The 15773-nt window shown below is 50.3% G+C and overlaps 1 protein-coding gene across 3 annotated transcripts in view; it reads left to right on the top strand.

Annotated features, from left to right (window-relative positions):
- The window catches only part of SLC66A2 (solute carrier family 66 member 2), a 65721-nt gene extending 52062 nt beyond the window's left edge, over nucleotides 1-13659 (top strand). For 2 of the 3 annotated variants that reach the window (XM_055704977.1, XM_055704978.1), the window contains one exon: nucleotides 10420-13659. In XM_055704977.1, coding sequence (XP_055560952.1) covers nucleotides 10420-10627 — 208 coding nt within the window. In that variant the 3' untranslated portion in view covers nucleotides 10628-13659. Of the gene's footprint in view, nucleotides 1-5606; nucleotides 5900-10419 lie in introns of all 3 variants that reach the window. The other variant, XR_008731384.1, reaches the window with a different exon arrangement.
- The last annotated feature ends 2114 nt before the right edge of the window (nucleotides 13660-15773 follow it).

The raw sequence follows: 15773 nt of genomic DNA, 5'->3' as shown, positions 1-15773 counted from the left end.
GGTTGTCAGTCCTTTCTGGGCTGCAAAGACCCTACTCGGGATGAAATTTTAAGATTTGTGTCATGCTACAGTGTGTGGGCTGTGATTGTGACACTTCTGTTTCCACCCCACAGCATTCAGCTCTGCCCTCAGCTGCCGCGGGTTGGGGTTGTGCTGCCGGTGGGACGTGGCTCACAAGGCACAGGTCTGTGGTGGCACCTTCTGACCAAGCCCAGCCTTCCCGCAGGGCTCTGCTGTGAGAAGCAGCACGCGGGCGCGTGGTGCATCACTGTCACCAGGAGCTTCACACCTGCACCTGTGTGCATGCATGTGCGTGTGGAAGCAGAGGGCAGAACCTGGCATTTCATATGAAGACTCAGGTGCTGACATACCTTCATACAGAGCTTGCGAGGGATTATTTCCTTACAGCAGTAAAGTGCTTTTGAGAAGAATGTGAGCTTTGTTTCCTGCAAAAATCTTAACTTATTTCTAGGCTATAAGCTGACTGGAAGGTAGGACTTTGTCCCTGAGTGAGCACTCTTACTTACACACTAGTGTGTTTGGGGTTGTCATTTCTCCAGTGTTTTTTTTAGAATGTGAGAAGCATTTTACTAGCTGAAGGATGTGATTAATTCATGAAAAGTAATGACTGCAATATTATTAGATTTTGTCCTCAGGGGCACTGGCTTTGGAGACCACCACCGAACGCCAGTCCTCTAGAACAAGGTCAGTACCAGAGCTGGGGCCGTTCCTCCTGTATGGCACTGAAGTGACAACTGCAGTTCCCGAGCTGGAATACTAAAGGTGCGCTCGGGCTACGTGCTGCTTACCACAGGAGGGTAAAGGGAAAAATGTGCTCAAATGACCTCAAGTTAAATTGGATGAAGAGTCTGATTTCTTTGTTGTCTAGGGCAGGAAAAAAAAGAAGATTTAGAAGTGTTACAGTTTGAGCCTTGGGATGCACAGCTGTGCTGAAGCAAAGCTCTGTTCCCTCCCATTTTTTTATTACCTTTCAAATTGAATGTATCCTAGGTTATTTAGAACGACGGGTGGTGTTACATGGGGACATTGTTTTGCCGTCCCTTGGCAGGGCCCTGCAGGGCGCAGCAGCGGTGCAGCTCAGGCAGCGGCAGCAGCCGGGCTGCGGGCTGGTTTGCTCTGCAGGGAGGCAAGCCGTGGGAAGGGTAGGGTGCTGCTTCCTGGGATCTGCTGCTGGGTGGGGGCTGTGGGGCCCCGGGGAGGCAAGGTGGCTGGTTCAGCTAGCTGTGCCGAGTGGCTGGGGAGTAAATGGGCAGCACGAGAGCACCTAGAGCAGCATTAACCAGCAGCTGTGCCCGCAGCTCCATCGATTTAAAGCCTTGAGTGGGAGGCGTGAGACAGAGAAGGACAGATGCTCAAGAGCAACTTCACGAGTGAAATGCTGAAGGGTGGTGTAATTTAGGTGTGCTCTGCACCATTTACATTAAGCTGACACTACTGTGTGCATTGGCAGCTGACTGTATTACCGCAAGCAGCGTGGGGCACGACTTGGTGCCCGGCACCCAAGGAAAGCTGCTCGTGCAGGTCCTGAAGCTTCCAAACCTGCTAGAAGCAGAGCCCGTCTCATGGGTGTTCGTAGCACATGTCTGAGTAGCCCTGAGCTTTGCAGCCTGGCCAGCACCCGTTCGAGTCTGCAGGCAGGAAGGGCCTGGAGGGGTTCAGGTCGTTCCTCTGATCCACAGAAAATGTATTTTTGTGCCTGATGCAGACGTAGGGGTTGGAGGCTGTTAAGACCTGCTGCCCTTCTTTCTGCAGCACAAGTTGTAGGGTACTAGAAGCATTCTGTAGCTGTTAAGGGTTACCACCTTCTGGACCCGTACAGGCAAAACTTCAGGCATAGCTGCTTGGAGCAGCCAGAGGCCGTGCAGTGACCCTGACTACCCACCAGCCCTGTGTTGCATGCCCTGCAGTTTCCCCGTGACAGACATGTGCTGACAAACACCGGCGTTTGGCTGGGTGTGCCGAGCAGCGTCAAAACACCTGACACACTGCCGCTCTTGGGAGTTCAGGAAGCAGATGTTCATGAAGAAAAATAATTGTCAAATACTTGTTTACGCTATTTTTCCATAAAACATTGTTTATTTGTGAGCCTGCATATAATGCATGTAATAAAAAAGAAGCCACCAACAATCAATCACTTGAGGCTGCATCTTTTTGGGTTTGTTTGCCTGATGGTGTTCCAGAGGGAAATCCTCTATTTCATCTTTCCTCAGTGACATGTACAGACCTTGAAAATCACAGGAGCTTTCAGACAGCTTGCTCTTGTATGGCAGCTGGCTGTGGTTTCCAGTGCTCATGGATGTGGCTTTAACTCAACTGCTTTAGCTTGGTTCCAGAGATCCAAAATAAATGCTGGATTTCTCTTGTTGCGTGCCTCTTGACCCCCGCTAGCACTGCGGGCCTGCGCAGCTGGCTCCCTCTGCGGATGGTCAGCGCTGCCCCAGCTCAGGGATTGCTGAGCAGTGAGGTAAGGTGCTCTCTCCGCGGCAGAGCACGTAGGGCTGGTGGAGTTTCACGCTTGGATTCTCAGCTGGCTGTGCAGTATTTAAAAACGAGGTCTGTGCTCACTTACACAGAGTGACCTGTCTCAGCGTATGCACGTTTAGTTTCCAGATTTTCAAACTTGCACTTTGGATATCTGATCCCAGTGGTGGGGTTTTTTTTTTCCTTTTAATAATTTTTGGCAGGCTAAACAATTTGGTTAGCATCAGGAGAGCTCCTTTTCTGTTAAGCCATATGGCTTTTTGTTAGGAACAAATGCTCTATTTATTAATTTTTGTTTGTTTTGTGCAGTGTTAAAAATACCATGGCATTTGGGTTTTGTGTTTTCTGGTCTGTGATTCACTGTTGAAGGCAGGCCAGCCTCTGATTGAAGTGCAGTGTTACGGATGCTTGCTGTCTTCTCTAAGTAGACTATTTTGGAGCTGCAAATGGGAGCTGAAAGTTTTCCAAAGCCAGGATGTTATAACTGAATCTGGTTTCTCTTCCAGACATTCCCATGCTGTGGGAGGTAACAGCTTAAAAGGTTGCAGGAGAGATACCTTCTGCACCCACTTCCTCGCTTCCCAAAACCGAATGCAGTGTTCAAAATACTCATTGACAGGCAGTTGTGATGTGGACCTTATTCCTGAAGGAAATACTAGCTTGTCAGCTCTTAAATGATTTTATTCTGCTTTTGTATGCCCAGTCAGTTAAAGAACTGTCACCATTTTTTAACATATATGAAAGTCGAGTGCCAATACATGAAAAAATGTCTGACACTGTGTCAGTCTAAAAACTCACATTTTTGAATCCGCATCCCCTGGGTCTTGGTCTAGCACTTGACCTTGATGTGGGGAAGTTGTGGCCAACTTCACTAATTTTTAAACAAAAAGAGTCCAGGCTAATTATCCTTTTTTTAGTTCCAGCTGCCTGGCATAGAAAGAAAGGAAAAAAAAAAGCGCGCAACTTTCAAAGTAGATAAAGGTCAATAACTTATATTAATTTTTCTGTTATTGAAAATAACTTACGATTTTTGAGTTCATTGGCTGTCTAAGCACAATTAGCACTAAGTTTGTGTCTGTAGCAGGATGTAATTACATCAGGGCAACACGTACCTCCTGTTGCTATTTGTGCTGAAACGTCTGGTCAAACCACTACAGAATTTCTCAGCGGAAGCCACTGTCTAACGTTTGATTCTCTGTGTGTCTTCCAGCTTGCAGGGTATTTTTGGTTTGTGTGTTAAGCTACAAACATGCAGAGTCATAACGTCGGTGTGAGAAAATCAACAGTGCAAACGGGAAGCGAGTACCACCGTGTCTGTCGTCTTGTGTCGGTTTTGTGCCAAGTACAGCCCGTGTGCTGCAGGCTGTTGCTCTGCAGCTCTGCAAATGCGCTGCACTTGTGACGGACTTTAATGGATGGTTGCAGCCAGTCTTAAGACAGACTGTTTTACCAGGGAGGAGGGAAGAGGGGGCTTCACATCTCATATGTTTGTTTACAAGACCCTTTTTTTGGTAGTTTTTGCCCTTTCGATGAAGGAAGAAGAAAGGTGTAATGACCAAGAAGTGACTAACGTTGAGCAGAGTGTGCAAAGACTCCAGTGGAACATCGGACACTTGAGACTGTTGCAACCAGGTTTTGAGCAAAAGGATGAAGATGCTAAAAAGCTTGATTCGAGTAGCATTAGTCCTGGATAAAGGGGATTAAGCCTACATATCTGGCTAATCCCGTTGTTTTGTAAATAAGTCAGCCTCTAGTACAGTTTCTCAAAGAAAAGCAACGGAAAGGTGTTGGTTTTTTTTGACTGCACTTTACAAGCTCTTTCTACATTGAATAATTTCAGGAGTGTTCCATAAAAATCACAGTTTGTTGGCTGACTGCAAATACAGTGTACTAATAAGTGTTTTTTACCTCTAGTTGCTGTTACTTCAGAACTAGTACAAAATATACAAGGAACCTGAATAAAGCAAGCTGTTCCTTGAGAAAAGGGAATGCTGTTTTTCAGCATGCCATTTATTTATTTAGTAAGTGAAGATTGGTACTGTGTCTTTCTGAAACCTACCATCGGTGGTAGAGAATGGCAGCGCTGTAGGGTATTCTTACATTACCATACTAAAGCCCAGCATTTAGCAACCCACCCCTAGTCTGGTGTCTGATCAGAAGTGATGGTGTGTCTTTCTGAGAATTAATTCCAGCAGCTGAATAAATAAGTGCTCTTTCAGATTTTAAGAGTAGTTGAAAAATACCGGCTTTTCCTCTTTGTGGTCAGCTGCAGTTTACACAGACTTGACATTGACTGGTAGTACATTAGCAACTCCTTGTAACAAACTCAACTGAGGAAGGTGCTTGCTTTTAGGTTTGTTGTCATTGGATACTGCAGTACTGATTTACATTACTGGGAAGTGCTATTTTTACTGCAAGTCTGCTCCAGCCTCTGGCAATACCAGCTATTTCAGCACAGTCCCTGCCTCCTGCCCCTCCAGTTGGCATCTCTGTTGTCACACAACCAGATGCTGCCATTTGTTTATTTCTGCCTCCCCAAATTGCTCTGTGGCACTGCTCACCTCTAACCTGCTCACTCATTTGTGCTGCTCCGCTGGACTGTATCCTCCGTATCAGCGAGGTGAGCAGCTCCTGCCTTCCACATCTCCCCAGCTTGGCTTCAGGCTCTTTCAGGAAAGACGCCGGTTTCTTTACTCCGAAAGCCTGCTTTGCTGCATAGCCAGTGCTGTGCAGAACAGCCTCGCTCACATGGCTTTGCAGATGTGGGGAAGATACAGCATGAAGTTGATCCCTGTGAGATAGGTTGGAAGATTTTTGCTGCTGTGTGGTGCTGTCCAGTCTCGCACAGTGTTGATAGTGGGCCGTGACCGGCTCTTGCAGCAAAGCCTCACATACCTTAATAGCGCAGCATTTTCTCTTGCACCGTGGGGCCAAGGGCCAGACGTATGCCCACAGGCTATGATCTGCCAGCTGATGGCACATGGCATTGCAAAGGAGCAGAGCCACACGGAGGATTTGTTGGCCACCACTGGCAGCCTGCATTGGAGCTGCTGCTGTGTCATGTGGCTCTCCAGGACACTCATGCTGTTGCTTTGATCCCACAGATTTTCTGTCACCTGGCACATGGAGTCCTGCAGGGGAAGAAAGCTGAGACTGGAGGGATGCCCCCTGTGATGCATTGGTAGCTTTTTTAAAAATCAGCCTTGCAGATCTTACAGGAACGGACCGCGGCTTCATTCTGCAAATGGAGGTTACAGCAGAGCAGTGGAAGAAGGACTTGGTGTGCTTTCCCCTTTTTCCTCTTCCTTCCCCACAACCAACTGAAAACTTCGATTTCTTTTGGGCAGCAAGACACTCCCTTTTCACACAGACACTGCTCTTTTCTCCTGTGGGGCAGGTAAGAGGCAGCTGTCTGCCCAGGATAGGTTGGTTTCTTTCTTTTCTACCCCAAAAGTAAGACTAATAGCAAGAGTTACCTCTCTTCCCCAAGTGACTGGGTGAGGTTGAGAAGCTGCGGACAAAACCTGGCTTTTCTATCCTGTGTGGCTTCCTTGAAGTGACAGTGATAGCTGCGAGTACGAGAGCAGTGATGGTCACGCATAGTCATGCACGCACCGTTGCATTACTGCGAATGGCATCTGTGTATGCAGCAAGGACAAGGCAGTCGCACAGCCCAAATAAAGGGACGACGACGATGACCATTACTGTTGTACCTGAGTGCCTGGAAATTAGGACGTGGCAGAAGCCACAATGTTGGTTTAAATGTCATTCAGCCCCTTTCCCAGCCTCCTGAAGCATGATGTGGTAGTGGGGGCAGGGGCAGCTCTGTTTGCCCCCAAGATGCCATGCAGACACTCGATGGGTTTCTCGGTAAGGTGAAACTTTCAGGCTGTGTGTGCAAACGGGTGCTGGTTGAGATGGGGGAGAGCTGACAGCAGTTGGCGCTTCTCCCCCCCCCCAAGGCGGGCACGTGAGGAATGAGACGTGTACTTAATTGCAGAGGGTGCTGGGGGCATTCGGGGATGCTTGCAGACATTACAGTGATGAGGTGCGGGGTCCTGGTCCAGTGCACGCCTCTTCTGTGCATTCCCTAGAGCTTCATCCTTGTAGTGGGTTGACCTTGGCTGGACACCAGGTGCCCACTAAGCTGCGCTGTCACTCCCCCTCCTCAACTGGACAGGGAAGAGAAAAATACCTCAACCCGTGAGCCTTTTGTAAGGACAGGGAGGTCACTCACCGGCTACTGTCATGGGCAAAACAGACCCAACTTGGGGAAATTAATTTATTGCCAATCAGAGTAGGACAGTGAGAAATAAAACCAAATCTCAAAACACCTTTGCCCCACCCCTCCTTTCTTCCCTTCTTCTCAGGCTCAGCTTCGTTCCTGGTTTCTCTGCCTCCTCCCCTCTGGAGCAGCGCAGGGGGCCGGGGAATGGGGGCTGTGGTCAGTTCATTGCACATTGTCTCTGCTGCTCCTTCCTCCTCGTGCTCTTCTACTGCTCCAGCCTGGTGTCCCTTCCCATGGGCGACAGTCCTCCATGAACTTCTTCAATGTGGGTCCTTCCTACGGGCTGTGGTTCTTCACAAACCACTCCACTGTGTGTCCTTTCCGCGTATCCTTCCCATGGGATGCCATCCCTCAGGGATGGACTGCTCCAGCCAGCACGGGTCCCCTGTGGGGTCCCAAGCCCTGCCAGCAAACATGCTCCAGCCCAGACTCCTCTCTCCTCAGGTTCATGGGCCCTGCCGGGAGCTGCTTCAGCACAGGCTTCCCACAGGGCGATAGCCTCCTTCGGGCATCTCCCTGCTCCAGCATGGGGCCTGCCATGGGCTGTGGGTAGATGTCTGCTCCACCACAGACCTCCATGGGCTGAGAGGGACAGCCTGCCTCACCATGGGCTTCTCCACAGGCAGCAGTTCCACCCCCCACCCCACCCCGCCTTAAATACACTATCCCAGAGGGGCTGCTGCTGTTGCTGACGGGCTCAGCCTTGGCCAGCAGTGGGTCCATCTCGGAACTGGCTGGTGTGGGCTCCATCAGACATGGGGGCAGCTTCTGGCAGCTTCTCACAGAAGCCGCCCGTGTGGCCCCCCACTACCAAAACACCTTGCCACGCAAACCCAATACAACCCTGAACGCCCTTGTCCCAGGCTGTACTCCTCCATCTGTCCACCCCAAATTCAGATCGTTTCCAAGGACTTGTGTCCTCAGTTCCCAGGTCTCTTCTGTTCCTGTCATTCCCTGTCCTGCTCCCCCCTTTTTTTCCTACCCCCTTCTCACTTGACCACCTTCTGCTCCTCTGATGTCTTCTCTGCTTTCCTCTGTGGCTCGTTGATGCCTCTTCTCACTTCTTGCGTGACACTGTCCCCATTTCCCTGCTGAGCTGTTTTTGGTTTCCCCACACTCCTAAGTCTGTGCTGGGCATGCTCCCTCTGTCCATTCCCAGCCTCTCTGCAGAGCAGCCAGCACTCCCACAGCCACTGCTTTGCGTTAACCCTGGGCTCCGAGAACCTTGGTGCAGCTGCAGTCCTAAGGTTTTGTGGACCGTCAAGTGTTTTGTATATTTTTATTTTGCATTTTTATAGTACCTTGGTGATTTTCAGCTTTTCTGTGCTGTTTTGTCCAGCTACTGGATAGAGAAGCATGCGTATTTTTTGATTCAGTGACAGACCAGTGGTGTTAGCTCTTTCAGCTGTTCATTAGGTTCTTTAAAATCATTTTTGCAAAGGACAAGTTGAGGTTTTTCTGCCATGTCCCAGTGAGAACTCCAGGTGTAATGCTGCTTTCCTCGAGTGCCTGGTGTACGACCTGAAGAGCAGGGCTCTGGAACACACAAAGGCTACGGGAGGGTGCACCAACACGTAGTCAGTGTTGCAGGCTGTTGAGTTCACAGGCGGCTTCCTAGCTAAACCCAGAATTGCTTTGGCAAACTCTGCACAGCAGGTGACACATGGAGAGGTGTGCTTCTAGTGCTTGATCCTGTGCTGCTGCTGAGCTGCACGTGTCCGTACGGCTTCCCCCAGTGATGATTCTTCCTTTGTGGGAGTAAACTCTTTTGTAGGCTGTACATCTTCTGACAGCCTGTACCTTCTCCTCCACATCTGCACTGCTCTGTGGGGTCACTTTTAAAACCCAGGTAGCTTTCTCCATGGGGAATATGTGACAAATATGCTTCGCATGTAAAATTACTGTTCCAATATTTTGTGGTGTCTGTGAATTGCCTTTCTGTCAACAGCAGTTAGTTTGACCTGGCAGGTTTAGCATGTGCTTTTAGTGAGGGTCCCCCACCACGCAGGACAGATTCACAACTGAATTGTGATCAGTTGCTCAGCACACACTGATAAGCTTAAAATCAGAGGATGGGGAATGTTGGCTGCCTGCAAGCAAGGTGCCAGTTTTATTACCTTCAGAGTTTATTGCCCTTCCTGATTAAAATCCCAAACAATCCCCGCCATCACCTGTGTCTGTAAACCTCCCTTACATGTGATGTGAGGTGAGTCGGTGTGGCTGGGAATGCACACAAGGCAGGTGGTGCAGGCTGTGTGTACTGAGCGCAAATCACACTGGGCTCAGCAGTCGTTTTCCTTCTCTGATGATTTATTTACAGTTTTAGAATGACCTTGGGTGGGAATGACTGCTCGCTCCACCCCATCTCCTTGCCTGCACTTCCACGCAGACCCCCTCAGTGGAAGCTCCCCAGGACTGCAGACCCGTGCCACGCTCCCGGCTGTCCGAGGGGCTCCTCGTGCCTCCGTGTGTGGCGGGACGGTACGAGCTGGTGCTCTTGGCCGCCCTTCCCATACAGGGGGAGAGTGGGTTCTGCGGCATTTGGCTTATGACAGCGTTGTGTACTTGCGTCCAAAATACAAATTGTGCTAGCTCCCTGCCCGATGTTGGAGAAATGAACATTAAGTCCTACCCCGCTGCATGGGCCTGACTGCATTTGATGAATTGGAGTCAGTGCTGGCAAAATGTAATTGCTTATAATTATGACAAATCATGCGCAATGCTCATACTGTGAACTACAAAGCTTTTGTCCACTATGGCTTATCCAGCTGCTTAAAAAGCTCTCCTGTTAAAGTGTACAAAGCTGGGAAACAGCCTTCAGGATCTTGTTGTTCACATTTTGTTGAAAGCACTGAAAAAAAAATTGATCTGTGTGAAGAATTTGCTACTGTTCCCCAGAGTTCCTCCTGGTGGGGGGGAGCAGGAGCTGGACTGCAAGAACAGGGGATGGCTCAGCAGTACATCGAGATGAAAGCAAGGATGGCTATTAAAAGGAAGCCTGAGCATTGCTCTTGATCTGTGTCCTTGATAAAAATCCCTAGTGATGTTTGTCCTTCCAGTAACAGCTGCAGGCATGTTGTTTCCCCTCTCCCTGTGGTACTGGACAACCTGGTTTTTTGGTTTTGTGTTTTCTGTGGTGATTTCTGGTATCAGAAGCGTTTGTTTCAGCAGATGCTAACAAGGCGGGTGTGCATGAGGGTGCAGTCCATTTGTCAGTTCACCTTGTGTGAGCACAAAACGGCCTGCACAGGCGGCTGCCGTGGCTCTCGGTGGGCTGTGTTGCTGTGGTTCGTGGGCAGTGCTGTCAGCATGCGGCAGTTCTGTTTACAGAGCACCGCCGAGTCCTGTCCTGGCTGGAGGTCTTAAAATGTTGTGTACCTTCATAGCCACAGGCGTTTGGAGCTGTAATTGCTGAGATAAGAGTGCTGCAGTTGGTGGGGTGGAGAATCTGATCCTCCCAAGTACGGCACTCCTGCTCGGCAGGCTGTCTGCCCTTGGTAGGGGGAGGGGAGTCCCAGCCCACTGCTGGGTATAACCCTGGGGGGGGGGAGGATCCTCTGGCGTGGCAGGTCTAATCACCAGCCAAGTTCTTCTCGGTAAATACTCTTCCCCTCTTTTCTGTCTTTCAGTGTCAAGATGGTGCTGATGTGGACCAGCGGGGACACATTCAAGACTGTGTACTTCATCTTGAATCAGGCCCCCTTCCAGTTCTCCATCTGCGGACTCCTGCAGGTTTTTGTGGACATCACTATCCTCCTGCAGGTTTACCTGTACAGCCAGTACCCTCAGAAGCCCGCGTCCCACACTGCACACCCAGCCAGCACCAAGGCCCTGTGAGGGGCTTGGCAGGACAGGCTGCAGGCCGGCGGCGCTGCAGAGCCAGCCACGGCGGCTCCTCTTCCACTGTAAATACTCCTGTGTTGCCAAGGTGAAAGCAGAAATGAGAACAAGGATTGAAAATCTGGCTGCACTTCCACCTCGGGAGGTTTTATTTTAAATAACTTGCTCTCTCTGTTTTCAGACTTCGCTGTACAGAACTGTTTCTTGGTGGGGGAGGGGCACTTTATTTTTGCATATGTACCTATGAGCCTTATACATTCACGAATGTTTGTATATTTAATCACAAGGGCTGGATGGTTTGTGTTTTTAATGCTATTTAAAAATGTTACACCACAAAAATAATAGGATATTTTGTTTGAAACTTTTACCTATTTATATAATATAAAGTCTGTATATTAGCAGGAGGTCCGTGGCATATGCTAGCATTCAGTATCTCCGTGATGTAGGAAGAAGCATTGAAGAGCAAGTGCAGGAGCTTTCTCTTGCCTTGAAGAAGGGTGTCTGCTGAGCAGAGAAGGTGAGGGCGGGAGGCCCCGCGAAGAGGTGAGCAGCCAGAAATGAACCCGCCAGGTGCAGCGTAAAGCATCGGTGCACTAAGGAGTGAATGGCAGGTGTTCACCCCGCAGTGGATCAGCGCTCGACATGAGGTGATGAAGGTGGTCTGAGCATGCACGGTGCTGGAGCCGTGCTTAGAGCAGGCACAGCTGGTCAAGGGCTCAGCCAAAGGAGGAGCTAACAGGAGACTGCAGGTAACTTTGGTAGTCGTGCTGTGAAGCGATGGGTTTTGTTTGAGCAGCCCGCCCCGCGCCCAGGGCAGCTCTGCTCCTCCAGCTGTGCGCAGCGCAGAGCTGGGCTGCAGGAGTCTTTCACAAACAAGGGCCAGCAGATGCATGTTGCCTGTATCGCCAGGCAAGTTATTTCTAGATGGCAATTGAGCCACAAAGGTAAACGCCACTCCGCTTCCATTGCCTCAGAAGGGGAAGTGAAAAAGCTTGAGCCAGAGAAAAAGCCGTATCCTGTGGAGCAGGACTAGCATCTGACAGCTCCGTTTGCTGAGGCTGAGATTCATCTTCATGTTATTTAATGCCAAACAAGAACCATTGGGGTATTTCTCGTACTGACTCGACAAGGAAGGGAGACCACATTTTTCTTTTTTCTGTTGCTTAAGATCTTCTAGGCCCTTAGAATAATCAGCAGCCTGTACTTAGACTGGGAAAGCTGCAAGAGCAGAGAGTTTATTTATAAACACAGATGTTGTCTATAGTGGCTGTTTGCCAGTGTAGGTCACCGTGCCCTTTTGGAGAACGGCATGCGGCTGGCGGCCGCAGGTGGTGGGGACCCGCAGGTCCTCGCTGCTTTGGGAGGCTCCCTCCCTGCTGCCAGGCGAGTCCTGCTGAGCACGGCAAGGTGTCAGAGCTGTCACAGGTTTTCAAGAATCGCTTTTTTCTGCAGGATTAGCCCAAGAGCTTATGTTTTTGTACTGATGGCAGCAAGTCTGAGGTTTAGTAACTTTAGTGTGTAAGTTAGGTGCTTCCCCTGCCTGGTTTTATTTGGGAACCCCGTGATTTGAGTCTGGACTGTCCTCGTTGGTGGCAAAGTGTACTCTGGAGGGGAGGCGTCAGCAAGGCTGCAGCAGTGGTTGTGTGATGCTGGGCTGGGGATGTCTCTCACGTGATGGGGAAGAGCGGGCTGTCCCTGTCCCTGTGCCCTCCTGACTCCCCAGGTAGCCCCGGGCTGACATCGGGGCTCCCACTGCACGTGCCACTTGGTTCTGGAGGACATGGTGGTGGCAGGGGCAGCCCCAAACGCAGGCAGAAGTCCTGCCCTGTGGCCAAGCCCTTTGGCGGGGGCAGTGCAGGGGGTGGAGGGAGGGGCGTCCTCAGGAGGTCCCTGCTGTCCCTCTGGTCCATACCGAACAGAGTATGTTCAGTTCTTTCAGGCCTGAAGTGACCTTACGAAGACTATGTACCTGGCGTGGCAGACTATGAATGTTTTGTTCCTCTCTTTTCTCCAGTGTCCTGGCTGTGTTACAGGAGCATCTGGGCTTTTGTCTTTTTTAATTGAAAACTTACTTAACAACTGGCTTCTCCAGTATGATGCTTTAATGAGGATTGTATTTCTACTGTATGCAAACAAAGACCTTCTTGTGTGTTTTAATGGTCTGAAGGGGTTTTTTTAACTTGTAATGATTAGATTTTTGTATATGGTGGTCTTTTTCTAATATTCTATGAAACGGGGATATCATAAATAAATGGCTCTTAAGAAATATACTTCTGTATGTTACAGCTTCACCGGGGAGTGCGCAGCTTTGGCCACCTCTTTGGCTTTGAACTACAGGTATTACTGAGGATAAAACAACTGTTGTTTTTTCCTTTTGGGACTCTTCCCTGGGCAGATTCCCGAGTCTGTCACCAGTACCCAAACCAGTGAGCTCTGCAGACCAGTCTCACACCAGAGCTGCAAATGCTGGAAGAGAAGCCAGTGAAACCATGTCCAGGTCATCTTCTGTATGTGGCATTTAGCAAGGTAGGGCTCTTGGCCAGGAACTCTTGAACTTCATCTTGGAAGATACTTTAGGAGCAGAATATTACGGAACTTTGTTTTTGTTCTTTCATTTAAGTATCTGTATCAATGATCACCTCAGAGAATAAGAAATCAATTACTTTAAATACATGTCTTTGAATGTATGGCACATTTCATGGAGTTTATTTTCTCTGTCAGTTGCAATGTTTTTTTAAATAAAAATTACCTATTATATATAAATTGTAGTGTGGCTTTTGTTCAGATGATAAGAGTTGCGAGCTGCTTAACTCGTACTGTAACTCACCTTGTCTGGAGCACTGTCTATAGGAATAATTAGCATGCTTTTTGCTCCTGATGGGGGGATAATGTCCTAAGGTTGTGATGCAGGATTCCGGATTTCTGTCCCCTGCTTTTGCATCCATCCTGGGGTAAACTTACCTTCATGACCATTTAACTCTTCCATGCTTGTGATGCTCACAGTGAAAACAAATTACTATGTATTATTATGATGTAGTTTTATTATTATTATTGTGTAGCTTTAAAAAAAACCCTGTATCATGCAAACTGCATAATGAGGTCAAAGACTGGACACAGCTGAGGGACATGCTCTGCAGCTTCTGCACAGAAAATGGGGAAACCGAGTGTGTCATCTCATGGCCAGCCACGGTGCCAGGAGGAGCCTTTCCCTGTGACCCAGGACATGGGAGAAGCGAGGAGGGGTCGGAGCAGCCCTGCGGCCAGCATGGCTCCTGGGCCCTGCCGGGCTGCTGCTGCTGCGTGCCATGACTGTGGAAACTGGGGAAGGGGAGTCGGTGAGGAGAGGGCTGCGGGCGCAGGGGAGAGACGTGGGGGAGACTGACCTTGCTCAAATGAGGGGCTGAAGGGAGGGGCTCCTGTGGGGGAGGCAAGGAAGGAGAACCAAGACCTGGAAGGGCAAAGGTAGGTAAGTCAATGAATTGCAGGTAAAGGAGGAAGAAGATGAGGGTGGGGAGCAAAACCTGCCTGCTCTCAGAACCTGTGGGCAATGGAGAGCACGGGGGGCAGTGGCCCCAGCGGTTCCTGCAGCAGTCGAGCCTGCTCATTACCCACAGGGGCTGCACCAAATTGTACTGGTGTTACCGGCCGCTGCTCTGGCCTTCACTGAGGGGAAACTAACGGTAGGACTGGCCCTAAATGAAAAAACGGGGAGCCCCTTCCGGACGTGGGCGCGCCGGCAGCAGCTCTGGGTGCTGCCGCAGGGCCCGTGTGCTGCTGGCCGGGGCAGCGCTGGCCCTGGGTGCGGGCAGGGCCTCCCTCAGCCGCGCTGGGCAGGCGGCTCCGCGGGCACAGGGTCCCATGGCTGGGTGTTAGGGTGCCTGTACCACGTATGTCGTTGCAAATAATGTTTCAAGATGAAAGGCAAAGTTCTGATTCAGCACTGGGTAGTAGAGCAAAAGTTGGGCCACAGATGCTGTTTGTTAAATTTGGTGGTGATCCTTAACACCGGCTCGAATGCCAGGAAGGTTGCGGGGACCTGACTGATAGCTGTGGCTTTGCTGGTGGCTTTCTGCAACAGAAAGAACATGTTAACGTGTAAGTAATAAACACGCTGCCTGGGTGCCTGTGCCAGCAGCAGTAAATACGACGGGGACTCTAACCAAACGTGAGGCATGCCCTGCGGTGGGGCAGGTCTGCTGCCAACAGCCCTGTAATGTGGCCGGGTCCCACGCGGACAGCAGCGTCTGGAAACACCCCAACGGCAAATGCAGACTTTGGACCTCAGACCCCCATCCTGCCCCTTCTGCATCGCCCTTTGCATGGAGCTGGCTGGTGCTGGCTGAGCTGTGCTGGGAGACCGAAGGGCTTTGCTCAGCCTCAGGTGGGCCAGCAGAACCGTGCTGGATTTCTCTACCCCAGAGACCCTCCATCCATCTCTCTCCTCTTCCACCCCAAGGCTGCATGCTCTTCTCAGGCTGTAGCTTGCGGGTGCCAGGCCCTGCAAGAGCCAAGGATGCTTCGCCTCGTGAAGCACCTGTGAGGCTGCTGCAGACTGTGCCTGATTGAGCCCATTGGCGCCAGGCAGCAGCCTCTGCCCACGCTGCTGCTCAGGCGGTGATACCCCATCACAGATTTTACGATGACTGCATTTCCTTAACTGGGGTTGCTGTGAGGCGGAAGGTGATGGCTCTGCATGTGCTGCACGAGCAGGAGGAACTGTGTCTGGCTTTTGTGCCATTCCCTCCCCTTTACCAGTTACCGCACCCTTAGCTCTCAAACGTGGTTACAGTTTTCAGATTATGACTGTTGCCAGCTGCCAGAATTTGTCCGCCCAGGCCCCCGCATGCTGCCACCGAGATGGCCGTCTAGAGCAGGCAGCTTTGCTCACATTGCTGTGAGTCTGTCCCATTGGAGAGAGGAATTGTTTTTTCCTTGGGGCAAAAGCAGTATGCTGCAAACATGAAGCACCAGACTGCATTTCAAAGAAATGTGTGTAACTGCCTGCTGGCACCGGCATGTGTGCAGGCAGCAGTGTGGCATTTATTATCGTTAGAGATAAATGGCCTTAAATCATGTGTGTGCTGTGTCAAAGAAAAAAAAACCCCAACCACCACCACACACAACAAACGCAACACTTCTCCAG

This window comes from Falco cherrug, chromosome 3 (genome assembly GCF_023634085.1).
Source record: "Falco cherrug isolate bFalChe1 chromosome 3, bFalChe1.pri, whole genome shotgun sequence".
NCBI classification, from domain to species: Eukaryota; Metazoa; Chordata; class Aves; order Falconiformes; family Falconidae; genus Falco; species Falco cherrug.
This window is presented reverse-complemented; position numbering and strand designations above follow the sequence as displayed.